Raw genomic sequence first — 27,837 nt, forward strand, 5'->3', positions numbered from 1 at the left:
ATCTAATGTTCCTAAGAATCTCTTAGGAATTAATTTGCAGGGTGGTAGATTTAGTTATGTCATGGGCAGTCTTCATAGTAGTTAAATCTCTGCATACATCTGAATATTTCTCTCTTACTTTTCTTATTCCATCAGGAATCTTAAGTTGGTTTTAATGTTGTAGGAATGTATATTAAGATAAGTTAAATGAAAAAAAAAAAACCATAACAACAAAAAAACTACTTTCATTTCTGTCTGAGCTGAGTGGCTCATGCCTGTAATCCCAGCACTTTGGGAGGCTGAGGCGGATAGATCATCTGAGGTAAGGAGTTCAAGACCAGCCTGACCAACATGGCAAAACCCCATCTCTACTAAAAATACAAAAAAATTTAGCTGGATGTAGTGGTGCACGCCTGTAATCCCAGCTACTTGGGAGGCTGAGGCAGGAGAATCTCTTGAACCCAGGAGGTAGAGGTTGCAGTGAGCTGAGATCATGTACTCCAGCCTGGGTGACACAGCAGGACGTCATCTCCAAAACAACACCACCAAAAAAGTACTTCATTTCCCAATAGAATTCATTGCTTGATAATATAAGGATATTACATGAATTTCATCGTCCCAGTATTTACAGTTATCCTGTTTGCTAAATGTCTGATCCCTTAAATGAAAGGCCTTTTAGAAACACAACCAGTAATAGCATTCATATTATTTTGTAAAAAACTAAATAATGAAGTTTGATATTAGAGATCAGATACATGAATTTCAATGTGCATATATAAAGTCATGTAATTACAGAACTAGAATTACCTTCAGAGGTTACCTTTGGAGCCAAGCAAGATAGTACCTGAGCTGTATCCATCCATCCATCTATTAATTAAACATATATATATATGTATATATGTATGTATGTATTTTTTTGAGACAGAGTTTTGCTCTTGTTGCCCAGGCTGGAGTGCATTGGTGTGATCTCGGCTCACCGTAACCTCTGCCTCCCGGGTTCAAGTGATTCTCCTGCCTCAGTCTCCTGAGTTGCTGGGACTACAGGCATGTGCCACCACCCCGGCTAATCTTGTATTTTCAGTAGAAGCAGGGTTTCTCCATGGTGGTCAGGCTGGTCTTGAACTCCCAACCTCAGGTGATCTGCCTGCCTCAGCCTCCCAAAGTGCTGGGATAACAGGTGTGAGCCACTGTGCCGGCCAGTTAAACATATTTATTGAATATATTTATTTATTATTTAATTTTTTTAAAGTTCTGGGGTACATGTGCAAGATGTGCAGATGTGTTACATAGGTAAACATGTGCCATGGTGGTTTGCTGCACCTATCAACCCACCACCTAGGTATTAAGCCCAGCATACATTAAATCTTTTCCCTAATACTCTCCCAAGTATATGTATCATCTCTTGTATTTCTGTGCTAGGTGCTGTTGTGCCATGGTGAGGAATGCAGACATAGTTATTATAGTTATTGCACTCATGATGCTTTTGGTTTCGATGGAGAGATTGCCATAATTGCCTAGTTACAGAAACTACATTCTAAGTATACTGTGTTGAGAATGCCTTTAATATGAAATTTGACTTAGTCATGGTCGTAAAAGAAGGCTTTCCTGAGGAATTGACACCTAAGATGAGACTAAGGAGTGAATGAAAGTTGTCTAGGCAAACAGGAGTGGGTAGAACTTTCCAGTTACAGGAGGTAGCATGTACCAAGTTCCTGTTGTGGGAAGGAGGATGGCTGTTAAGATGACCTGAAAGAATGCTAAGAGTGAGGGGAGAGTGGTATGAAATGAAGCTGGGAAGGTAGGTGGGAGTCAGACAGTGCAGGGCATAATTGACAATCTCGATGATTTGAGTCTTTATCCTGGGTGGAGAAGGAATGTACTGAAGTGTTTTATCTAGTGGGTGTTAGTGATTCCACAAAAGGCCATTTGGAGTGCAGTATGAAGATTAAAATTGAAAGTATTGGGTTTGGGGTAGGCACCTAGATGGGATACACAGAGATTAGGTGGCTGTTGCTGTAGTCGAGTGAGAGGTGATGGTTGCTTGCACTAGAGATGGGGGAAGTAGAGGAATTTGTGTGATATTTAAGGGATGAAGCATTCGTGGTGTATTGAATATGTAGATGACTGAAAGGGGTATGTCAAAGGTGACTCCTTGATTTCTGGCTTTCTCTACATTTAGATAGGGAACATTAGAAGACCAGGTGTTGAATATGAGGCACAATTCAGATGCTGAAGTGGAAATGTCTAGTAGGCAGCTGGATATGCCTTTTTTTGTTGATATCCCCTGAACGCATTATACTATGAAGAAGTTAGGCATAATATCTAATCAGCTCTTTTTTGCCCTGATTAAAGTCTTTACCTTGATTTGTTAATTAACTCTTCTGGGTACCTGTGTACCTCAAACTCATACAGTCTACTAGTCTAAAGTCTAATTCCAGTCCCTGAAAGTGTTCCTCAGAAATCTGCTTTTTCAAATTAAATGACATATTTTTGTGTCTGTGCTAAACTGTAACTGAATACAGGTCCTAAGCAGAAGACACCATGGTTGTTTCATTGTTTATTTCAATTTATCCTCATACTGTCTATCCAGGAGATCAGGTGTAATTTTTCATTTGTGTTCAGGAAGTCCTTCCTCACTGGGCCAGGCACGGTGGTCTCGCCTCTAATCCTAGCATTTTGAGAGGCCAAGGCAGAAGGATTGCTTGAGCCCAGGAGTTTGAGACCAGCCTAGGCAACATAGTGAGACTCTGTCTTTACAAAAAATAAAAAATTAGCCCGGTATGGTGATGCACACCTATAGCTCCAGATACTTGGGAGGCTTAGGTTCGAGCATCACTAGAGCCCGAGAGGTCGAGGCTGTGGTGAACTATAGTGAGCTATGATTGCACCACTGTGCTCCAGCCTGGGTGACAGAGCAAGACCCTGTCTCAAAAAAAAAAAAAGAAAAGAAAAGAAAAGAAAAGAAGTCTTTTTCACACTTTGAGATTATAAATATTTTTTAACTAATACAAAATAAAAGTTGTGCAAACAGTGGAAATTGTAGGTAATGGAAGTAAGTGGTGAAACTACTTTTTGTCATCTTTTTCTTTTCTTAAAAATCACTTTTGTTATTGAGCCCTGATGAAAAGTAGGAAATGGCAGGACTGGAAAGACTCAGGGCTAATAGGGAGTCTTAAAGGTTCCTTCACATCTTGGTCTTGGTTTCTGCTAGGATATGGAGAAAGCCAGGGTAACCTGAAGTCAAATTTTTTTGACCTGGAATTAGGAACCAACTAACTCCAGTGACATTGGAATCCCATTCCTAGACCTATAAAAAAAATTATATGTACATGTGCCAGGTGTTTTAGAATTGAATATTCCATTCACATGTATTTTGTTTTAAAACTTTCATTTTTCCACATAATATGTGATGGTGATTTTTCCATGTCACATGCATAAATCAGTTTGCAACCTTGTTAACAGCTGTATTCTGTTTAAGAGGAGTCACATTTTAGTCATTTTCCTAATGACAAACATGTATTTTTTTTCTCTTCCTCTTTAAAAGATAACACATACAGTATAGTTTCTTCTTTTTTTTTTTTTGAGATGATCTCACTTTGTCACCCAGGCTGGAGTGCAGTGGCGTGATCACGGCTCACTGCAGCCCCAACCTCCTGGGCTCAAGTGATCCTCTCACCTCAGTCCCCCAAGTAACTGGGACTACAGAATCATGCCACCACACTTGGCCAATTTTTGTATTTTTTGTAGAGATGGGGTTTTGCCATATTGCCCAGGATGGTCTCAAATTCCTGAGCTCAAGCGATCCGCCCACCTTGGGCCTCCCCAAGTGTTGGGATTATAAGAATATCTTCTTCTGAGTATAGGTAAGGGTATATCTGTAGGATGGGGTCATAGAAGCAGAATTTATGGGAAAAGGGGTATGTTCATTTAAAATTTTCATAGATGCTGTCAATTTGCTCTGCACAAAGGCTGAACCAACATATCAACATGAAAGTGCTTATTTCCCCTGCCTACTCTTTAACACTGAGTATTATGAATCTTATTCTTCTGTGGTTTGTGTTTCTCTATTCTCTGCTCATTTTCCTATTTTATGATCTGCTTTATTTTGTTGCTTTTCTTATTTTGTGGGCATGTATGCTGTAAACATTTTATCTTAGACTGTCTCTTAACTTTGTTTTCTCTCTGCCCTGAAAACCTTCCCTACCGACTTTGCTGAAACTATTTGGAATTTTAGTTACAGGTTTTTCTTTTTATTTTTTTACATTTTTTCACCATGAATTCTTTCAGAACAATTTGCTTTAATCTTTATAGTCACATTTGAAAAATGATTGTATGTTCTGATATTCATGCATCAAAGTTACTTGTAGTTTACATACTTTTTATTTCTTCAATCCTTCCTTCCTTCCTTCCTTCCTTCCTTCCTTCCTTCCTTCCTTCCTTCCTTCCTTCCTTCCTTCCTTCCTTCCTTCCTCCCTCCCTCCCTCCCTCCCTCCCTCTCCCTCCTTCCCTCCCCTCCCCTCCCCTCTTCTCCCCTTTCTTTTCCTTCCCTGAGACATGTCTTTCTGTCATCCAGGTGTGAGTGCTGTGATGAGATCATAGCTCACTGTAATCTCAAACTCCTGGGCTCAAGTGATCCTCCTGCCTCAGCCTCCTGAGTAGCTGGGACTACAAGTGTGCGCCATCATGCTTGGTTTATTTTTTAAGGTTTTTTTTTTTTTTTTTTTTTCCCAAAGAAACAGGATCTCTCTCTGTTGCTCAGGCTGGTCTCAAACTCCTGACCTCAAGTGATCCTCTGGCTTCCAGCCACCAGAGTAGCTGGGTTTACAGGCATGAACCTCTGTGCCTGGCCTCTTCAATTTTTTTTATCTTTTAAAAAAATAACAGCTTATTGAGATATAATTGAAATATTATAAAATCACTTTCAAAGTATATAATTCGGTGTTTTCAGTATAGTTACAAGGCTGTGCAATCATGCATTCTAATTTAACTGGAGAACTTCTTTAAGAAAAGTTTTCTGAGTTTTTTGTGTGAAAGTATTTCTTTTGTTCTCGTATGTTACTCACTTTTTTGGGGGGAGATGTTTGGACTTACTGAGTTTTATAAGCCTTTCTCTTACAAATCCACATGCATTGCTTCTCTCAGTTTTGTTGTTTGTAGATAAGAATGCTGATGCCAAATTAGAAATGATGCAAGTCTAGTTGTTTTTATTTTATAATTTTTTTTTTTTTTTTGAGACGGAGTCTCGCTCTGTCGCCCAGGCTGGAGTGCAGTGGCCAGATCTCAGCTCACTGCAAGCTCCGCCTCCCGGGTTCCCGCTGTTCTCCTGCCTCAGCCTCCCGAGTAGCTGGGACCACAGGCGCCGCCACCTCGCCTGGCTAATTTTTTGTGTTTTTAGTAGAGACGGGGTTTCGCCGTGTTAGCCAGGATGGTCTTCATCTCCTGACCTTGTGATCCACCCGTCTCGGCCTCCCAAAGTGCTGGGATTACAGGCTTGAGCCACCGCGCCCGGCCAATTTTTTTTGTTTTATAAAATTTAAGAGGTCATAGGATTTTTTTTTTATCCTTTGAGAATTGTCAGCAATTATTTCAGAAATCTTGCTTAGTACTTGGAAGCTTTTTCAATTTGAAGACGTAAGTCCAGTGAAATTTTCTTTGACTTTTGCTTCTCCAGTGGTTATGTTTTCTTTTAATTCACTATTTTGAGTTTCAGCGTGATTCAGATTACTATAACCTCTTTATGAAATCATACAGAATTCAACAATAGTTTTCATTTTGCAGGAGTAGATCTCAGATCCAGAATAACAAAGGCTTGAAAACAAGAAAAGCAGATTTTGCAATAAGAGATGGAAAATACTAGAGATTTTTAGGAGTTAGGGTGACTTTGTAGTTAGCTTTAGGCAAATTCCAGGCTTCAGCATTCATTAACTCTGATGCCTGTGCTTACACAGCTTCATCTGTAAAGAGGGAAGAACATTATTATCTTTATGTTATAGTATAAGTTTTGAATTATCCCAACTTTTTGAAAAAGCATGTAATTTACTAACATACTATTCTTTGTTTTTTTAAAACAACATAAGAGATGGGCTTATTATGATTTTTGATTATAAAGACGAGAATGTTGAGATCCCTAGGCATTAAGTGACTTCCCAAGATTCCCTAGTTAATTTGAATTGAAGTAGGGTTTTAAATAAATATTAATCTGAAAGTATCCCTCTCAATCCAATTGAAATATGTAAATAATATTTATTAAACATAATACTTATTAATATACATAATGTCTATTTCAAGTGGGTTGAGAGGGATAGTTTCAATTAAATTTAAGGCAAATGTGTAACCATTTGAATGGCTCTCTATATGTAATTTGATTGATGCCATCATCTTTCAAAAATTATAATCTACTCATGCTACACTCTTGCTGAAAACACAGCATAGACTCAGTTATCTACATAATAAAATCTGGATCCACAGATAAGAGTAAGTGAGACCTAACTTAAAGTTTAAAAAATTGGAGTTCATTTATCAGCATTGGTGATTTGTGAATCCCTTGGAATTAAAAGTAAATGTGATGTCTATTCTTTTCTCTTGGATTCCACTGCTTTCATAAAAAGGTAGGAGACCATAAAAACCATAGATCTGTTATCTGTTTTCTCTAGAACTCTGGTCATATGATGAATAAATAATTAAGGAAAATCAATATAGTTTCACATGCAAAAAAGGATTATTTAATTAATTCACATTTTTTGGAAGAAATTCAGTCAGAAATTCAATCAACACTGGTCATTTCAACTAATCATTAGGCTCAGAGTGCGGTCTTACGAGATTACTAGGTGAAGCCTGGCCTTTCTTCAGTAGCATATAAATAGCTTAAATCAGACTTGAAAGCTGATTTTCAGTTGTATAGACATCGAAGGCTAGAAGACAAGAATACTTCTAAACATATAGTGACTCTTTCACCAGGACAGACCAAAGTAGACTCCCTATGATAGGCTTTAGTCAGATACCGGATTCTCAGAATTGCTCACCCAATTAGTGATGATGAGATCTTATATTTCGTGGCATCATATAACATCTAGATACAGGCCTGGGTCATAGCTGCAGGACTGCATCTCTGAGACCTGGTAAGTTAGCTTACAAAAATCACATATTTGGAGGAGTCAGATCCCATAGAACTTCTGAGGAGGCTGTATGAACTCTGCCCTGTGACTGAGTCCAGACATTTGTAACTAGGTACAGGTTCTTGATAAATTGGTGATAGAGCAGTTGAGGGATCTCCAGGTCTTTGTAAAGGAAGGTGTAGTGAAGGGTTGTGAAGAACTGGAGGATATACTGGGAGATACTCGTCCTTATAGTCCAGAGTTCTCAGTTATAAAAAGGTTCTGATTCTGAAACAGTAAATGTTGTGAAGAATTGCAAAGAAGGAATTTATTTTAAAAGTCTGGATGTTGAGGTATCTTTTTCCTAAGCTCTGGAGTAAGAGGAGTCTAGAAATTCAGTGTCAATAGAGAAGTTTCTCAGAAGAATGTGAGCAGTTCCAAAGGAAGAAGACAAGGCCATACCTTGGTTACCAAGGAGGTCCTCAAGGAGATGCCATGCAGTCAGACCTTCTTAAGGCAATACACTTCATTCTAGTTTACAAAAAAATTTCCATTTTAATTTTCACTGAGTTACAGTGGGATTCACTGGCCATTTTGTGGGCCAAAGTACTATAGAATTGACACAGTACCAATGTATAGCATGGGAGCAAGCCAAATCTCGATTTGACATCCATTGGAGAACACACATAGGAGATAGAATCTTAATGGAGAAGGGCTTCATGAAGTGTTGGTACCTCTGTGTTCACACAGGAGAGAAACCATAGACATGTGACATATGTCATGAGAGATTCATCCATGAGTTATACTGCATGGTCCTAAGAGGATCCATATGGAAGAGAAAACATACCATTGTAGACTGTGAATGCTTCAGCTGCAAAAGAAATCTCAATACTCCCCAGAGAATCCATTTAGGCACTAAACCATTTGAGTGTCTATAGCAATGCTGTGAAATAGAAATACAACTTTAGCCACAAAGGCAAGCTACATATGTAATTTAGAATTTTCCAGTAGCCACATTAAAAAACCAGAAATAGATGATATTAATTTTAATAATATATTTTATGTAACCCAATATATCAAAAATATTATTTTAACATGTAATCAATACAAAAAATTATACATGGTATTTAATATTCTTTTTTTGTGTCCCAAAGTCTTTTAAATCTAGCGTGTATTTTGTACTTATAGAACATCTGAATTTGGACTAACCATATTACTAGTGCTCAGTAGCCACATGTGGCTGTTACTGTATTGGATTGTGCAGGTCTACTAAGTGGTCAGACCTTTTGTCAGTTGGAAAACTTTAAATGCCATAAAAAAATACACTGAGTAACATCTCACATAAATGCCACAAATGATACCTAATTAAGTCCAAGTAGTGTTCTAACCCAAAAATAAAGTTAACATTGATTTCTAATCAACTATGTTCTGAATAGTAAATGACATAGTAAAATAACTTAGAAGAGTGCTTAACTTATGGTAATGCTCAATAAATGTTAACAAGCATAATTAAACAATAATTACTTTTTGGCTGGGCACAGTGGCTCACACCTGTAATCCCAGCACTTTGGGAGGCTGAGGCAGGTGGGTCACCTGAGGTCAGGAGTTTGAGACCAGCCTGACCACCATGGTGAAACCCCTCTCTACCAAAAATACAAAATTAGCCAGATGTGGTGGCACATGCCTGTAATCCCAGCTACTTGGGAGGTTGAGGCAGGAGAATCACTTGAACCCAGGAGATGGAGGTTGCAGTGAGCTGAGATCATGCCGTTGCATTCCAGGCTGGGCAACAAAAATGAAACTCCATCTAAAAAAAAAAAAAAAAAAAAAAAAAAAAAATTACTTTTTAAATTTAACAAATAGTGAGTTTTTTGTTTCTAAGATTTTTTTTTCTATTTTCCAGGGAGCTCTTTAAGAAAGGCAGCCTATTTTTCTTTTTGATATGTTTATCCTCTTATCTCTTACAAAAATAAGGAAAAAATTTAAATTGCTATTCCCTTTCTATTAGCTCTGTTTTAATGGGAGTTATTTGCTCTGATTGGTTCCCTGGCCCACTTTTTAGAGTGGCTGATCCATTTCATATATTTGGTTATTTTTCATGGTCTGCTAATATTTATAAATGAAAGATTTGATCATTCGGTGCGGGTAACCAATGTGGTCACTGCTTGAAATTATGTGGGCTAATGTTTGTTTTTTCCTGATTGATTTTCCCCCAGGAGTATGTAGGCAGATGATTGATAAGTTTGTGGTTTGATTCTTTGGCTCCATTTCTTCTCCTTTAAATGTGTTGGATGGGTTTGGGCTGTACTGTAGAATGAGTTGAGTGCCTGTGGGTGGCTACTGTTTAATCTGGGTGGCAAGTATTAAAATTATTTTAAAATGATAGGATTAAGCACCTTATTAGAATATTCACTTTTTATCTATAACATTTAACATGCTATATTTCTTTACAGAAATACACATGGCTTAATAAAAGCCGTTATGAAATTACTACAAATGCAAGCTCTTAAGGAAGGACAAGGTGGGGAAAGGAATATTCAGAATATATATACCATTAGGTAAGCCTTTTCTCTTTTCATTTTTTTTCTTAAACAAATGTGAATTTTTAATGAAATTATTAACTGTGACATGATAATCCATTAAGAATTAGTTATTTAATTCAGCAGGATATGCACACAGTGATTGTGGGTATTGACCTCTCAGGAAGTTAGCATTTCGAAGACTCAGAGAATTGAGATAGAGTTGACAACATGATGAGCATCACCAGTGTGTGTTTCAGGGTTGCTAATTTGGAATTGAAATCTTTTACCCAAAACTCAGATTATTCTGTTTGCTCTAGAGTATGTAACCATCTTCACAGTACTATGAAAATGGAAGACTTCCTTGAACAAAGATACTTAAAGCAGAGGGGATTTAGGTTAGGCAGGTTGGTAATCTGCCTTACTATAAAAAGCAATAAGAGACTGCTATTTCCGAGTGACTTAGGCCAAGTTCAGTAATTAGGAGTGTTGATTTGTCTTTTCTTTGTCATCTGTAGAATCTAATAAGGTAGAATTGTTTTAAAAAAATAAAATATATGCAGCAGCAATAATACTACAATGCACTGGATTTTCTGGGGGGGGGTTGTGGTCAAGGGAGAGAATCATACTCCCTTGTGAAGGTGACCTTACCTATTGCCTTGAAGGACCCAGGAAGCCATCTCTTAAGAGAGGGGCTCTGAGTTAGCAGAGGACTCAGAAGATGCATGTAATCAGTGTATGTTGCCCTAGGAACTCTGTTCAGTGAGGCATTCAGAATGTGTTTGCTTCAAAAGAATGACAGCATGGAACCATAAAGAAGGGCGTTGATTCATGTGGGGAAGATGGCTTACATGGGCTACGGTGATCAAACAGGGAAAGGAAATGAGGTGCTTTTGTTGTGAGCCACCACTGAATTGATCTTACAGCACCTTTAGTCTTCAGTATTTGACACCACAGGTATCAGAAGTGCGAGAGAGTTTGTCTCCAAAATACAGAGGAGTGTCTATTACTTACCTGTATTTATAGTGCTTTCTTTTTGATAATAAGTAAGTAGTATCTCATATACTGTATATGGGATGGTCTGTGTCATGGTATATCTCATATACCATGATCTTTCCTATAATTTTTAGTGATACTTGTGATCTCTTATTTTTACAAAGATATTATTGTTTAAGGCAATTTTTTAAGCAAGGTCAAGATTTTCATTTTATATTTTTTTCTTAACATATTTTGTGAATATCTTCAAACATACAAGTTGGAAGAATGTGGTACAATGAATTAACTGATTTATTTTTAAGGGAAGCAAAAGGAAATTTTTTTTTTTGGAAAATACTATGAAAACTTGAGGTGTGCAGAGTAAAGCTTTCCAAATTGGTAAACATGCTTTTCTTTTTTTAAGTAGTGGTGTCCTTTGTGATGTAAGGGTTTATTCTTTATCCATTGCCTTGACTAGAATTGAGCCTGCAGAGTAAATGAGCAGATGTTAATATTTCTGGATAAACATCTGCACTTCCTCCTTTTTAGAAAGAAATTCAAACTCTTGGGCTAGAGTTCAGGATAGAAAATAATTCAATTTAGTTGTTGTTAAGAGGGGCTTATTTATTTTTAAATAGGGAAGCTGTTGAAGTTTTTAATTGAAATTTTTATGTAACAGTTTTATGGAGATATAATTCACATATGACTGACCCATTTAAAATGTATGATTCAGTGACTTTTACTCTATTCACAGCGTTATGCCACCATCACCATAGGCAATTTTAGAACATCTTCATCATCCCCAAAGAAATTCCTTACCAATTAGCAGTCACTCCGTATTTTCTCCCTGCTCAGGGAAGTATTTTTAGTTCAATGGTTCCCAACACTGGCTGCTCATTAGAACCACCTGGGTGTGCTTAAAAAGTGACAAACATGGGAACAATCAAATACCCTAGACAAAATGAATCAGAATCTCTGCCATGAGGCCTAGTGGTTTTAAAAGTGTCCTAGGTGATTGTCATTCACAGTGAGTACAAAATGGTGTGTCAGCTGCTCTAAAATGTGCATCCTAATTACTTGGGGACCTTGATGAAGTGCAGAATCTTTTTCCTTAGTCTAGTGTGGGTTCAAGATTCTTGTCTAACAGGCTCCCAGGTGATGCTGCTGGTGCCCTACCACACTATTGAGTAGCAGAGCTACGGCAGCATCAGCATACCTGTGAAGAATGCAGAACCTTGGACTCCATCTCAGAGTTCCAGAGTCAGAACTGCATTTTAGAAACATTTTCTAGGTAATTTATAGGCACCTTAAAGTATAAGAAGCATCAGTTTATATGATGGTAAAAAGAAGTCTTCTATGATGAAGAGAATTTGGGTTACTCATTTCAATTCTGATTGTCTTCACCATGTGCAATTGTTAGACCTTTAATTATCTGTAATGTTTGACCTGTTAATTCATTTTTTCCTGTAGTTGGTTCTTTTAACTTCAGTCTTGTTTCAAAAGGCAATTGGTGCAAGGTGTGGATAGGAAGACTAGTTTGAGAAGCTGAAAAGAATTGGATACATAGGGTTGTCTTTAGATAACGTGGCACCTTAAGAGGTCCATAATCAGTCACCTGAATTGGCATAATCCGGTAATGTTTATGGAGAGCCCTTATGTGAATGACCGTTTGGCACTATAAATCAGTAGAGTGTAATCGAGTGTATAAGAGCCTTAAGTTCCTCCAAGGGGGATTGTGGATGGCAGAAACAGAGGAGAGGTGAGCCTGAAGAGCATATTCCCCTCAAGAGAGCTATGATTACCTGAGTCAAGCATAAAATTGTCATGCTGTTTTAGAGCCTTCTTTGCCACATGTTGGTTAGCAATATCATCCGGCCTTAAAGAGGCAACTGATGAGCTGTGTATGAAAGCATAAAAGGGATATGAGAAACTTAGAACTCCACTGAGAGGTATTTTCTGGTTATTCTGTAGGATTAATTTAAAATAGAAGGAGTATGACAAATAAATGTAAGCTTTCTGGGCATGCAGCTAATCTGTGTTTTTATGGTATTAAGCGCTATGCCAGTATTCAGTTGGGGGTTAAGTATTTCTTACTTCTTTTTCTCCTAATAGCTGATTAATTTGAATTACAGTACAACAGAATACTTGGTCATCTTAAATGGTCTGTGCTGAACCGAGTAAGTTGTACCAGTATGGGAGTGGACAGAAAAGGAGAGATATGAGAACCAAGAATATTAGGCAGTGACTTCCCTTAGCCCCTCTGAATTTTATGACGGAGCTCTAGAGATGGTGTTCTTTTTATTGTACCTAGAGCTTAGTGGTTTTCACACTTGTCTTGCATAAGAACCACTGGGGCAGTGTGTTGAAAGTACAGCTTCTGAATCCTACTTGCCAGAGATTCTTACTCATTCAGTAGGTTTTGTGTGAGACTCAGGAATCAGCATGTTATCCAGTTGCTCAATGATATGGAAATATGTAATTTGTGGATTACACATGAGAAGTATTGCTTCAGTATCTGGGAGCTTGATGGTACCATATGTGAGCTTCAAGGTTTCCCTTGAGGTAGACTAGACGGGATCTTGGGTGGCTTAACCATGCCTCCTTTTCTCTATTTGGGTGGCAAGAAGTCTATATCTTTCTAAGTACCAAGGCACCAAATTTGTCTTACATGTGTCAGTCATGGACAATAGAGAGGCCAAGAGCAGAAGCAAAGAGTGACTGTAAAGGAAAAGCAGTCCAAAGAGAGCAAGCCAACTTTGGATGCTAGAGAGAAAATGTAAGAGATCATGGATTTGTTCAATGAAAAAATTCCGTGGCTCCAACACATGTTAGTGTTCTTCATGGTCAGACGGTGGGTAGGTGGTTGTGGGAGGAGGAGGGGAAGAGAATCTTGAACATCCTCTTAGAAACTGACACTTGTTTACTGTGCATAAGGAGCTCATCTTTGGAGTTTTTAATGTCTGGAACATGGCCCAGACTTGTGCATTTTTAACACGAGATTTGAATGGAGGTGGTTTACTGACCAGGCTTTGAGAAACACTGGATTAGAATCATGTGTAGTTAATACAGTTCATATTGCTTAACTGGACCCTCCTTTCTAAGCAGTCTTTTCTTTAGCTTTGTGGCTTAAACAAGATTTGGCATAGATATTTAAATAGGGCTACAACTCTCAGTTACCTTTGTAAACTGGAAGCATAGTGCAGTACATTTGGCTACTGTAAATAGCTAAAGAGCATATGCCAAGTATAAAACTCTAGGCCCATGAGTCTCAACTCTGGCTGCACATTAGAGCCCTCTTAGGAGCTTTGAAATATATAGATGATTGGCCTTTACCCAGAATGACTGAAGGGTTGGTCTGAGGTGTTGGTATCTTTTTAAAAGCTTCCCGTGTGATTTCCAGTGTGCAGGTAAGGGTGCAGAACTGCTGGCCAATTGTTGCCATGAAACAATGGGACTTCATTGTTGCCACATGTTCAGATTTTTCAATATAAATAAAATTTTTATGTGAAATCTTTTGACTGAATGCTGACAACCAATTCAAATTTTTAAAAATGTAGGGTAGGTAGACAAAACACATCTGCTTACAAGATGCAATCCATGGGCAACAAGTTTGTGACCTCTGATGCAGGTACTATTTTCAAGAATTTCAGAAATCCCTTTCTAGTTATACTAATTGACATTTTTTTTAAACCACTATGTGGTATCGTTTAGTTCACACTTTCTTTTTTTCTCCCTTTTTTATTTGGTCTGAATTTTCTTTTGTTTAGCTAGAACCCGTCTTTTCTGTAACACACTTATATTTAACTTATTTAAACTTTTTTTTTTTTGAGACAGGGTCTCACTCTGTCACCCAGGCTGGAGTGCAGTGGTGCAGTCTTGGCTCACTGCAACCTCTGCCTCCCAGGCTCAAGCTATCCTCCCACCTCAGCTTCCCCAGTAGCTGGGACTACAGGTGCTACACTATGCCCTGCTAATTTTTTGTAGAGACAGGATTTTGCTATGTTGTTCAGGCTGGTCTCGAACTCCTGAGCTCAAGCGATCCACCTGCCTTGGCCTCCCAAAGTGCCTGGGATTACAGGTGTGAGCCTTGGTGCTGGGCCTATCTAAACATTTTCTAATATCGATTGTGCAGGAAGTGGGGCAGAGAATCAATATTTGGCTGGTATTTTGGTTGCAGGGAAGAATAACTAAATTTTCATGGGTTGTAAAGTATTAGAGGCTAATTTTCTTACTTGCTTTGTAAGATGCCATTTTCCCCATGAAATTATATCATGTGCTTTTGCTTTTAATTTTTTCTCTGCATATTCATATTACGGCAATCTTTTAAAGATCTCTCTTCCCTCAGCTAAAGTGAGGAAATAGCTGTGAATTCATGAGCAGTAACTGCTTGTTCCAGAATTCGTGTATTTTTTTGATGTGCCAGACAGTGGCTGACATGCACAAATATCAAATGTTAAGAATCTTATTTGTGGGAGGGTTTGGTCTGGTAAACATCAAGCTGTACTTTCTGAAATAAGGGAATATTAAATGTTTGTGGCAGATGGTGTGCTCTGAAGTGGGCAATTAGGCCAACGTTAATGGATGATTGTACCCTGAGTAGATTAAAGTTATGCGCCCTATGTTTGTATTTGTTCATCTCTTTGTGTAGTAGTATGTAGTTTATTTGGAGGGAGAGTTAAGTTTGAGGACTTAAAGATGTATATCCTAAAGGCTGAGATATTTTGTAATTCATATTGATTTTTTTCCTTATCACTGAGGGCAAATGCAGTCATCCCTTAAGGCCATCAAATAAAGAAAAGGAAGAGCAAGCCTAAGATAAATGCTGATTTAACTGCACAAAGACCAGTTTGCGGTTGTGGATATCAAAATGTAGCTCCATTTTTAATTTCAATAACTTGCTTTTTAAGCATTGTTTTTGCATTTTCTCCTATTGTCTGTTTTGAAGGAAGACACAGAGCCAGCTGCATGAAGAGTGCAGGAAGAGTGTTTCAGACGTAGGAAAAGCAAGTGCCCAGAAGCTTGGCCCATGAGAGGAACTAACAGGAGGCAGAGTGGCTGGAGTTTAGTGCTCTAGGGAGTGTGAGGCTGGGACATTGGCTCAGGAGAGGTAGGCATGGGCTAGAATATGCAAGGCCATGGCAAAGAGTGGGTTGTACTTAAAGAGCAGTGGGAAGTCATTAAAAACGTTTCTTTTTAGCTTACTATCTTGAAATAATTTTAAAGTTCCAGAAAAGTTACAAGAATAGTACCAAAGACTCCCATGTACCATGTACCCAGATTTATTAGTCATTTTGCTCTTTGCCACATTTGCATTATCATTATCTCTGTATAATTAATAAAAAACATTTGAGAGTAAATTGCATACATTCAAGAATGTGTTTTCTAAGAACAATGATATTCTCTTATATAACCAGAATATAAAATTGAACATCGATATTACTTTTTATAACATACAGTCCATATTCCAGTTTTGTCCATTGTCTCAATAATGTCCTACCTTTTGCCTTTTTACTTTTTAATGTATGAGATCTAGTTTAGGATCACATGTTGCCTTTGGTTGCCATACCTTTTTAGCCTTTTAACATCTGGAACTGTTTCTCATCCTTCTTTGTTTTTCATGATGTTGGCATTTTTGAATTCCATATAAATGATGCTGTGTCCTTCTGAGGATAATCACATGTGGAGGTACTGGTGTCCATCTTGCCTCTCATTGGGGATTTTAATTTTGGTTACCCAGTCGAGGTGTTGTGTGGTTTCTGTACTGAATAGTTGTCATTTTTTTGAACTAATAAGCAATCTGTGGGGAATACATTTTGAGACCATGCAACTATTCTGCTCCTCATTAAGCTCAGTACTCCCAACCAGTTTTCACTGTGATGACTACAAAATGGTGATTTTCCCAACTGCACCACTCCCTTTATGTTTATTAATGGCAAAAGAGTTAGCTATATGGTTTAGAGGTGGAAATGACTATTAAGCTATCAATCAAGGATATTAAGGAGATAAATCAGATTCTGATTCGGACTTATTTTCTAAGGGAAATCCAAGTTAATTTTTTTTTTTTACATTAGCAGTATACTTATGCTGCTGATACATGTGCTTTCTAAAATCGAAAAAAGGTTAATTAAAAATAATATGTGGCTGAGTTAAGTTTGATATATTTTAAATGCCTTTTTATTGAGATATAATTTACATACTATAAAATTCACTCTTAAAGTGTACAAATCAGTAGATTTAATTATGATCACAAAGTGATGTAACCATCATCACTGTCTAATTCCAGAATATTTTTATCACCCCAAAAAGAAACCTCATACCCATTATCAGTCATTCCCCAATACTCTATTCCCAGCCCCTGGAAAACACTACTATTTGTGTCTTTGGATTTACCTTATAAATGGAACAATACAGTGTGGCATCTTTCACTTAGCATAATGTTTTCAAGGTTTCCTTCATGTTGTAGCATGCATCCATACTTCATTCCTTTTAATCTATTCCATAGATATAAAATTTTATTTATCCATTTGCATTTTTAGTGTTTTTTTGCCTTTTATATATATTTTAAAGGTAAACTACTTTTTGTAAGTTACTGAAAATGAACTGTAGTCCTTAGAGTAGTTTAGTTGTTTTTCATGTCTAGATACATTTCATTATTATATTTACTATTTCTCAATGATGTTGCTCATCCTCTAACTCTTAAAAAAATCGACTGTCAGCTATTGTCATATGGCTTTGTTTTCAAAGTGAGCATTTTGCTTTCGGGGGGTTGATTATTTCAATACTTGAGTATATTATCTGAAGGGATCTCCTGAGGTATAAATGTTTGGTTTTACTTAGCATAATGTAAGTATGACACCTCTACAATCAAGCTGCCATAAGGGATTGAAACCAGTGGAACACATTAATGCAATAATTAATTTTATTTTTATTTTACTGAAGTTACAAAAACTTACACTCAGGGAGCCACCATTTCTGGACAGAACATATCATATAACTTTTTTTTTTTTTTTTGGAAATGGTCTTTGTAGTGTTTTTGAAAGCAGAAGTTCTAATGAGACTGAATTGTAGCAACTACCTTAGATATACTTAGGTTTAATTTACTGGTATGTAGCCTTTTTTGGGAGGGTAGTCAGGACCTTCTTTAAGAATTACATAAAAGTTTTGGACTTTCTCCTGTTATAGAAAATGTATACATGCATATATACTAAAAATTTTACATATGGTTTCAGTGGGCTTGTAGGAATCATTATAGAAAAATCAGAGAAAGAAGATGGGAAAGGATGTAGTCAGATCCGCTCCTGAAAAAGCCCAGCAGAGTTAAGGATAAAGAAGAAGATAGGAAAGTAATTGAGAAAACATAGCCAGTAGTACTTTGCAAGGGCCATCTGTCTCTTTCCAGTTCCATTCTTTCTCTCTAGCTACATGTTTTGCTCCTGTTTTCATTTCCTCTTTTCCTTCCTCTTTTCTATTCAGGAAAGTCTTTGTTCACAATTTATAGGTCGAATCACCTGGGGTTTACACCTAGGATTTACTTTTAGAATAAGCTGCACCCATCATACAGTCTTCCAGTTAGCAGTAGCCACCAGAAAACACTTTATATGTCTTCTAATTGTAGATGTTTAATTGAAAGATTGGTATTATAGCTTGCTGATAAATGTCTTTAAGGCCACAAAAATGTTGTAATTTTTGCTTATTAGCCTATTTGTTTGTCTCCAAGTGTCCCCCCCACCAAGTGATCATAGCACACAACTTAATGAAAGGAAGGTTGTGGATCCCTAAGTACATTTATGTTTCCCCCTAACCAATTACCTTGTACTTAAAATAGTTCCAGACTTTTGACGTTGTCAGGCACCATTGCATTAAAACCCTGGCCCTCTAAAAGGGATTCTGGGAAAGGTTCATTGTTGGGGGAGAATCATTGTAATAGGAAGTATATTTTCAAAGAAAGGAATCTTATACTGTCTCTGCCTTATAGACTCAAAGAAAAGATGTTGTCACTCAAAAATGGCAAAATTACAATTGCTTTGCTCCAAGTCTTTTTCTAGGAGCTTATGTAGGAAGGATAAAGATGCATTTGTCTTAAAATTATGTAATAGGATCTACAGAAATTCACAATTATTGTTTAGTTTTTCCTTTTGAATTATTATTTCTTTTTTATAGTAATATTCATGGTTGAGTCTTCATAATTTTATATTATGCATCTTTTAACTTAAAATCTGCAGATTAAAAAAAATCTCTTTTTAGCTTCTAACCAGCAGTTTCAAATCAAAATTCAGAGCAGGTAGAGAAATGCTTTTAAAATGCATATTTGATGTAGTAAGTGCTATGCAATGCTTCTGAAAGCGCCAGGGTCACAGCTGCATACATGAAAATGCATGGTGACTGCAGGCATTGTTTCCTCACACAGAAAAGGCAATCTGTGTCTGTCGCTGAATTTATGATGTAAATCAAATCATAGCTTTCCTATATTCAGAGATGTAACAAGAAGGTTGAGGTGACCTAAAGGTTACAAATAACTTTTGCTTTTTGATTTGCCTACCACAGAGTGTTTTTTTTAACCCCCTCATTTCTATTAGGATAGATGTATTTATACTTGGAAAGGTGAATCCAGTTACATATTTTATCATTGCCTCTGCTAGTCTGGGGGAACTATGCATTTATCGTTCATTCCTTCCTCACTCCGTTCTGTTAGGATACATGTACTGTACTGCTCTGTGCTGTTGATGATATTAATAAAGAGTGGGAATAGTGAAATATTAGGTACCAACTCTGTGTGCGTCTTCTGTGCTTTTTTTCTCTGAACAGCGTTGACTTTGGGACAATGTGCTAGAGGGACTGTGATAAATTGGCTTCCCATGATCCAGTTTATTTTGTCATTTGCAACAACATGAATCAACCAGTTTAAGAGTTTAAGAAGGTGATTTGGGGAAAGTATGTGTGTGATAATTACATTTATTGTAGATAGGCATTTGGCACTGAAAGGGAAACAAAAAGATTAAAAAGACACATACCCAGCTTTCATACTGCTTATGCTGTAATTTAAGAAACAAACCTATCCTGATGATAGTCATAATTGTACCCACTTCTGTAGTTCTTCTATTTGCTAGGTATTAAATGCTTTACTTAAAATAGCAATTAAAATACTTGTAAATCACGAAATGGGAAGTGCCAAAGAATGTACAACAAATTAGATCATCTATTGTAGAACAATAACAACAACAACAACAACAACCCCCCCCCCCAAAAAAAATGCACACAGTAAGAGAGACATTATAGGCACTAGAGACCAATGAAGGGTGACCTGGTTGCCTGGTTTGTATTGATCTTGATCTTTAGAAATAATGTCATTCTCTTTTAAGGAGAAAGCAGAATCTATTGGCTATCTCAGGAGTTAGAAAATTCTGATTTAAAAATTTCTGTGGACATAGCACTTTACTTCCTTCTGAAATAAAAAAATAGGGTGATTTATCTCTGAGCTAAAAATAGAAGTCCTTTTTTTTGAGGACTTAGGTTTTATTAGACATTGGACTTAGAGCCATTTAAGCCTGGGATAGAATTATTAGTAGCTGAGATCTGCCATCTTTAATACTTTTTGCCTTTGCAGGGTTTGTTTGCATCTGTAGTCCTGAGCAGTACTAAGGTTAGGGTTTTAATGGGTGGCTTGGGTTATACAGTATTCGCTCTGGAAGGTATTTAGTCTGATCGCCTTATTTTATTATTGGTGAAGAAACTTTGGCCAAGAGAGGTTGATTCTCTTGCGTGAGATCACGTGATTTGTGGCAGAGCCAGGATGTAAATTTGGAACTTTTGATTCTTTTAATTCAGTTCTTTTCCCTCACAATTTTATCTCACCTCTCCACTTCTATTTTCTGAGATATGGACATGGCTACATAATAGTAAGTGATTCCAATAATGTTCTGTAGTCACTGCATATATTAATATAAATAATAATAATGATGATAATGTGTCATGTTTGTGTTTATTTTTTCAAAACTTGTATAGCTTATTGTCTGCTACTGTTAGTTTTATTTACAAGTGATCGGGCTGATTCATCAGCCCATCTATCCTTTTGAATAAAGCGTTGTTAGGCAACATAACTTGAATAGCCGGTTTGGGGATAATTAGAAATTTGAGGCATGACTCAGGTTGTGTTTTGGCATTTTTCATACCACATTCTCCCCTTTTTTGATCAGTAATGCTTCCAATTTAAAGTTGTTAACTTGACTCAGTTAAACTGTGGATCCTTTCATTTACCTTGACCTTTCTCAGTTGGATATATCTGAAAAAATGGAAAGGCTAACAAGCAGTGGGTGAGAGGAAGAAAGTAAAGAAAAATCTTGAGTAATCCATAAATGTAATAATCAACTCTTGAATACAGCAAGACTGAGCTATACTTAGCTTTATTGAATTTTAAATGCTCTAATTATAATATTTTAAGTAGGAAAATAACTTCATTTTCTGTCATATCCAAATTAGCATGAATATTCTTTAATGCCCTTTATTCTATGTTTTGTAAAGGAATGATTTTACATTTGTTTTCCATTTTAAGGCTTTTAGTTTCTACTGTGTTCTGTTACTCTTGTGCATCCAGTTTGATAACTATATTTCCTTAAGAAAATCACAACTTTGATCATGATTGATTAACTACTTTTCGTTCAGTGTAAGGAAAGGTGAAAGTAGAAAAGTAGAAGCATAGTCTTTTTTTTTTTTTTTTAACAGTTTGGGATTGGTGCAATGCTTTCTTCAGTGATGGGCCTTCCATGGTACTTGTCATTTACTCAATGCAGTGATTCTTGACCAGGAACAATTTTGTCCTCCAGGGGATATTTGGCAATGTCTGGAGACAATTTTGATTGTTATAACTAGGAGAAATCCCACTTGTATCTTGTGGGTGGAGGCCAGGGATGCTGCCAAATGTTCCATCGTGCATAGTACAACCCACACAATAAAGAGTTATGTGGCCCAAAATGTCAGTAGTGCTAAGACTGAGAAACTCTCATGCATGGGCAGTTGTGCAATGAAGTTTATTGAGTTAAAAAATACATCCGTTCTATTACATGAGCCTAAGGCTTTATGGATTATTTTATATATGTATTACATACCAATTTGATGACTCAAGGGAGAATTTAGCTCTTTGCTTCATTATGATTAAGGTATTAAAATTGTGGCAATTATAATTGATTATAGGTTAGTATACTTAGTTGAAATAGTATGTTAGTAATCAAATGCTGATCAACAGGAGGATTCAGTGTTCTCCTCTTATACTTACCTTTTCCCTCAAGCTTTTCAGCTTCTTGGAATCAATATTGTGTATCATTACCTGCAATATTGCCACTGAGATCTGACATAATCAGTTTTTTGAAAAACTTAATTATCTAGATGTCTAAATCAGTAGTTAATCTTTATGATCCCTATCCTACTATATTTTACTTAATCTCATTTTTTGAATTTAGGTCTGAGATACTAAATAAAATCTGCTGAATCCAATAGCTAGCAAAACAGGCCTTCAGCATCATGCAACAAAGCTGGGGTGGCTCCCTCGGTATGCATAAATGTAAATTATAATAGAAATGTTTGCCATGTATACATCACTTTTAATCCCATTTTATACTGTTTTTTATTTCTGTTGACCTTATTCAATTTGAACAAAACTGTGTATTTTAAAAAGGAGATAGATCCTTAGTAGTTTTTTTGGTGGGGTGTGAAGGATAGAAGGGAGATGACTTATAAAGGAAGAATATTAAAAAGCACTTCAGTGCCTTGTGGTAACTTGTTGAGTTTTCTTCTTAAATATTTGTAAGTGCCACCATTATCTGGAAGATTAATGGATGATTATATCTGATACTCTTTATAGCAATATGGTTCTTATCAGAAGAACCCAAAGCTGCTGAAATAATTGTAGGTACTGTTTCTGCTATTTCTTCCTTTTTATGTGGTGTTTTTTTGTTTGTTTGTTCGTTTATTTTTGGTGGAGACTGGGTCCTGCTATGTTGCTCAGGCTGATGTCAAATCCCTGGCCTCCAGCAATTCTCCAGCCTTGGCCTCCCAAAGTGCTGGGATTACAGGTGTGAATCACTGCTACTTGCCTGTTTTGTGGTTTTAATGGAACATGACCTGCTGAACTTTCAATCTAAGAATTTCATCTGATGTGACATACCTGAGAGGCTTTTAGGATTTGTAATATTTTTCTTAGTATTTGTGGCAACCAGAGTGGAAGCAAATTCTAGGTAGATTTAACTGCCAAAGGGTTTGGAATTGGGAAACATGAATGATTTTGATATGATTTCTGAGTTTTGGCATTAAAAGTTGCTTGGAGTGATCCCTTAGCAATGATAGCATTCCCATCAGTCAGAAATAGCCTGTGCTTTAGCAAACAGGAGGCTGCCAGCATGTGAAGTTAGTTAGTACATGATAGGTTAGGTGAGGTTAAGAAGAAATAAAGAGATAGTGTTATACCCAGAAACTGTGTGGTAGTGTCAGAGAGGTGTTTCATGTGTGTTTCAACGTGATAGATCTACTGTACTCTTCTGTTTTTAAAAGAGAAAAAAAAAATAGTACATTTGCCACCCCCAACACCCCTGCAGTAGTTTTTACTTGTAGCAGCAGTTCTGAATCCTGGCAACATACTAAGATTACCCGTAGAGTTTTAAAAAATTGCTAAGGGACAAACTTCATTCCTAGCAAGTCTAAGATAACAGACCTGGGCATTAGTATTAGGATTTCCACAGCTAATCTAACTTGCAACCAAGATTAAGAAACACTGCTTTATAGCAGTGCATCAGAATTTCCTGCAGGGCTATTTATTAGGTCCGGGCTAGGGCTTGAGAATTTGCTTTTCTAACAAGTTCCCAGTTGATCTTACTAGTAAGGCATCATATTTTGAGAATCATCATGAAGGCAGTCTTAAAAAATCATTTGAGTGTAACTGATGGTCTGATAGTCACTGTTTTTTGAAAAATCGTTGCTGGAGATATGTAGTTGGGTTAAAATTAAAATTAAAGAATAGCATTATGTATGTGGTTCCTTTTATGCTAAAAAGATTGATCTTTTTGTATTGTTTGCATGTTTTTACAATGAGCATTTTAATTTTTTTTTTTTTTTTTTTTTTGAGATGGAGTTTCGCTCTTGTTGCCCAGGCTGGAGTGCAATGGTGTGATATCAGCTCACCACAGCCTCCGCCTCCGAGGTTCAAGTGATTCTCCTTCCTCAGCCTCCTGAGTAGCTGGGATTACAGGCATGTGCCACGATGCCCGGCTCATTTTATGTTTTTAGTAGAGACAGGGTTTCTCCATGTTGGTCAGGCTGGTTTCAAACTCCCAACCTCAGGTGATCCACCCGTCTTGGCCTCCCAAAGTGCTGGGGTTACAGGCGTAAGCCACTGTGTCCTACCTTACATTTTATTTAAATATTTTCTTGGCGGAAAAAGCCACATAAATAATAACTAAAAATTTTATAGTACTTAATAGTTTAAAAAGCTGACCAATTTGCAATTATTGGTAGAGTAGCCTTTTTGAACTATTTAAAATAACTCATGGTTGTGCTTTTTTTTTTTTTGAGTTAAACCCCATTCTTTGAGAATTCAAATTTCAGATTTTATGTTTTATATAGTCTCTTTAGGTATCTTAATGGAAGTAGCTCAAATAAAAGGATTCGTCTGCATTCAACAGAAATTTTATGCATCCTCAGTTTGGTTAGTTTGTTGTTAAGATGGAAGGAATATTTCCTTTTTTCTATTCTTAAATATGCTGGGAAACACAGAACTATACAATGGGAATAATGAAGTGGAAACACAGAGGGAGAGACAGGGTTGGGGTAAGGTTGGAGGAAATGGAAATTTCCAGGCTTGGAAAGAGAGCAGCAGTAGCAGGAGGAGGAGGTGGCCTGTGACCTCTAGGAATGAAGGATCAAGGGGATGGATATGAGAGAGCTCCTGGATTCAGGAGCTTGGCCAGAGTTACAGAGCTGTTAAATGGATGAGCCCATTCCCAAATCTGGATCTCTGAGGCTCCTGGGTCCATTTTGTTTTCTGCAAAAATGTTAGGTAAAGGCAGGGAGGAGAGTCAGTTCTGATGAACCAACTCTGCAACAAATGGAGCAAGTGATCATTTTGTGACAATTATGAATCCTGAAAAAAGTCTCTAGATGATATTGGCTTCTTTGCCGCTATATTTGGATATTGAAAATGTGTAGTCTTGAACGACAGCTTCCCATGTGACTTTTTGTGTTTTTCAGAAATCATCCTCATCCTTTGATCACTGTGCTTGAACACAGACCTGATTGCTGGCCAGTATTTTTGCAGCAGCTGACAGCGTTTTTCCAGCAGTGCCCTGAAAGGTAATATAAAATTAAAATGTAAAATAAAGTGAGGGAGACAGAATGGTATATGCCAATTTTAGAGCTAGAGTTTGTTTTGTTTTGTTTTGTTTTGTTTCTTTTTAGCTGCTTTGATCTATAATGTTTTCTCTTGAAGAAACATCCTAGAGCAGGTTGTAGTTTTCTATTTTCTTTTAAAGAGTAAAAGAAAAAAAATACCAGATTTATTGGTTGTTGAAATGTTGAATATGAGAAAAGCTGTTATTAAAGAAGTTAAACATTGGTAAGTGGTTAGGGAAGTTGGCTAGAAAAATTCAGTAAGCTACATATCTTCTGTGTACACTATACATATAGAAGATAGGTTCTTCCCCCTGGAAATTGGCTAATAAGTTAGTCTCTCCATTAGAAAACTGCCAATTGGGATAAAGTATTACTGCCAAGTGGGATCAAATAGCCACCATATGTGCAGTTAGTGTACTTTCACCAAGGCCTCTTGATGGTCCTCAAAGCTACTCCCTTTTCTTCTATCCTTACTATCATGACACTGGTTCAGGGCCTCATTATCTCTTGCTGTGGCTCTTGCCACCTGTTCCTAACTGGTGTCTCTGCCTCCAGTCATGTCCTGCTCAAATCCATTCTCTAAACATTCCTCAGAAGGATATATCAAGAGAGTGAATCTTACAGTATCACTCCCGTGCTTAAGTCTCTGTGGCCGTGGTTTTCAAACTGCAGTTGCAGTGCATGGGCTAAGCATGGAGCATGTTCCCGCCCCTTCAGCTCTGTTTTCATAGCACTTACTTGTTGATATCTTATGGAAGCTTTCTATGGGAAAACAAAAAGGTTTGGTTTCTGAAACAGTTTGAAATTCCCTGGACTACAGGATAAAATCTAATATGTCATAGTAGGCTTAGTAAATGATGTAATTCCAATCTGTCTCACTAGCTTTATCTTTTCTTATCTTCATCTCAGTTTATGCTTTAGCAGTACACTGACTTGCCTTGTGTTCCACACAGGAAGCAGTGCTGTTTCCTTCTCTCCATGTTTTTACTTACTGGTACCTACTATACTCTCTTGAAACTTACCCCACTCTCTTCCTGATAAATTTCTTTATTTAAAATCTCTGTTTAGGCATTTTTTTGCCCTAGGCTCTTTTCTTACTAGAAGCTGTATTAGGCATGTCTCTTGCATGGTTACATAATACCTTGCAGTTGTGACATTTTCATAATTACTCTCCTCTATAAACTGTGAAACCTTCTTGAGGGCAGGGACTGTGTTTCATATTCTTTGTATTAATGATGCTTGGCACATTTCTAGGTGCTTTATAAATGTTGAATTTCTTTAAATGAGGACCTTGGATTAGAAGGGCTCATGAGGACCTTGGATTAGAAGGGCTCAGGTAGTGGTTTGTAGAGTGCCTTAAAATATATAGTATCACTACATACTTAATATCATCACATAAGGTTGTGATAAAGATACCATTATTCTGGGTAATGCCTGAGTTATAGTCACCATGCCAGATACATTCATATTTTCTTGCTTTTGAAGGTTTTATAGTATCTTATAAATATAGTTTCTTAGAACACCATTTCTAAGTCCATAACTTCAGTTTTACGTAGAATTTCGAGGCAGGATATACTGCCACTGGAAGTTTTAAGGAGATATAGGAGACTTTGTGTTTTAGTCAGTTTGGTTTGCTATAACAAAATACCATAGACTGGGTGGCTTATAAAAAGCAGAAATTTATTTCTCACAGTTTTGGAGGCTGGGATGTCCAAGATCAAGGTATTGGCAAATTTGGAGTCTGGTGAGGACCTACTTTCTGGTCCTCAGAGGGCCATTTTGTCTCTCTATCCTCATATGGTGGAAGAGGCAAGAGACTTCTCTGAGACCTTTTCTGTAGGGTCACCAATCTCATTCATGAGGGCTCCATTCTCATAATCGCATAATCTCCCAAAGGTCTCACTTCCTACTATCTTGGGGGTTGGGATTTCAGAATATGAATTTGTGGGGGACACAAATATTCAGTCCATAGCACCTTGTACTTGGCTGCTAGTGAAGAAAATTTATGTTAACAGTTGAATGAATAGCTCAAAATGAACATCATTATCATTCTGTCTTCCCTCATGTAGGACTGCATTTTCAAAGGTAAGACATATTTACTAAATAAGACTTTGTTCAACTCTGTCAGAAACAAACAACAAATCTGAAGAAATTTATAAACACATTTGTGTAATGAAATTTCTCTCTGTTGCTAAATAGATTGAATTGCTTTATAAAAGATGCTGCTGCTGCTGCCACGCTACTTTTGTTATTGAGCTCATTTATAGGTTAATTCTTAAGAATGCATAACTTTTCCAATGCTTTACTTAGTAAATAATAAATGTACTATTTGGTTACTTTTATCTCAAGGGTGTATTATAATTGGGACTTAGAAGTAGTTATTCTAATTTAAGTTGTCTAGATATCATAAGGAAAAAATGTTAGTTGACTTTGGTTTATTTACTGTTAAGCTTTTATTGACTCATTTCTTTTACATAAGTTCTCAGGTGTTAGAGTATGCTATCTAGAGCCATTTGAAATTCTAAATTATTTTGTATTTATTTGCAAAGAATAATTTCAATAGCCTCATTTTTATGTTTGTACTATAGAATTATTCCTTGCAGTATGAAATTGATAGTTCTGGCTGCAGACTTAGTTTCCTGAGATATAATTTTAGGGCCAGTTAACTCAGTCTGTTGTTGTTTAGAAGGTAATAGAGCTACTCAGGGTGCTGAGGCTTGAGAATCACTTGAGCCCAGGAGGCGGAGGTTGCAGTGAGCGGAGATTGTACCATTGCACTTCAGCCTGGGTGACAGGTTGTTAATTTAATAAGAATATGAGTAATGATTCACAACTTCGGGAAGAAAGCAAAACAGTAGCTAGCTATTTATGTTCATTTTTAATATTATATATATGTC

General features: G+C 37.0%; 1 protein-coding gene across 4 annotated transcripts in view; it reads left to right on the forward strand.

Moving 5' to 3' along the window:
* Positions 1-27,837, forward strand: part of FOCAD (focadhesin) — a 315,881-nt gene that overhangs the window by 55,450 nt on the left and 232,594 nt on the right. For all 4 annotated transcript variants that reach the window (XM_017949827.3, XM_021927475.2, XM_031654276.1 and 1 more), the window contains 2 exons: positions 9,527-9,631; positions 24,800-24,901. In XM_017949827.3, coding sequence (XP_017805316.2) covers positions 9,527-9,631; positions 24,800-24,901 — 207 coding nt within the window. The remainder of the gene's footprint in view (positions 1-9,526; positions 9,632-24,799; positions 24,902-27,837) is intronic.

The sequence above is a fragment of the Papio anubis genome, chromosome 13 (assembly GCF_008728515.1).
Source record: "Papio anubis isolate 15944 chromosome 13, Panubis1.0, whole genome shotgun sequence".
Classification (NCBI taxonomy): domain Eukaryota; kingdom Metazoa; phylum Chordata; class Mammalia; order Primates; family Cercopithecidae; genus Papio; species Papio anubis.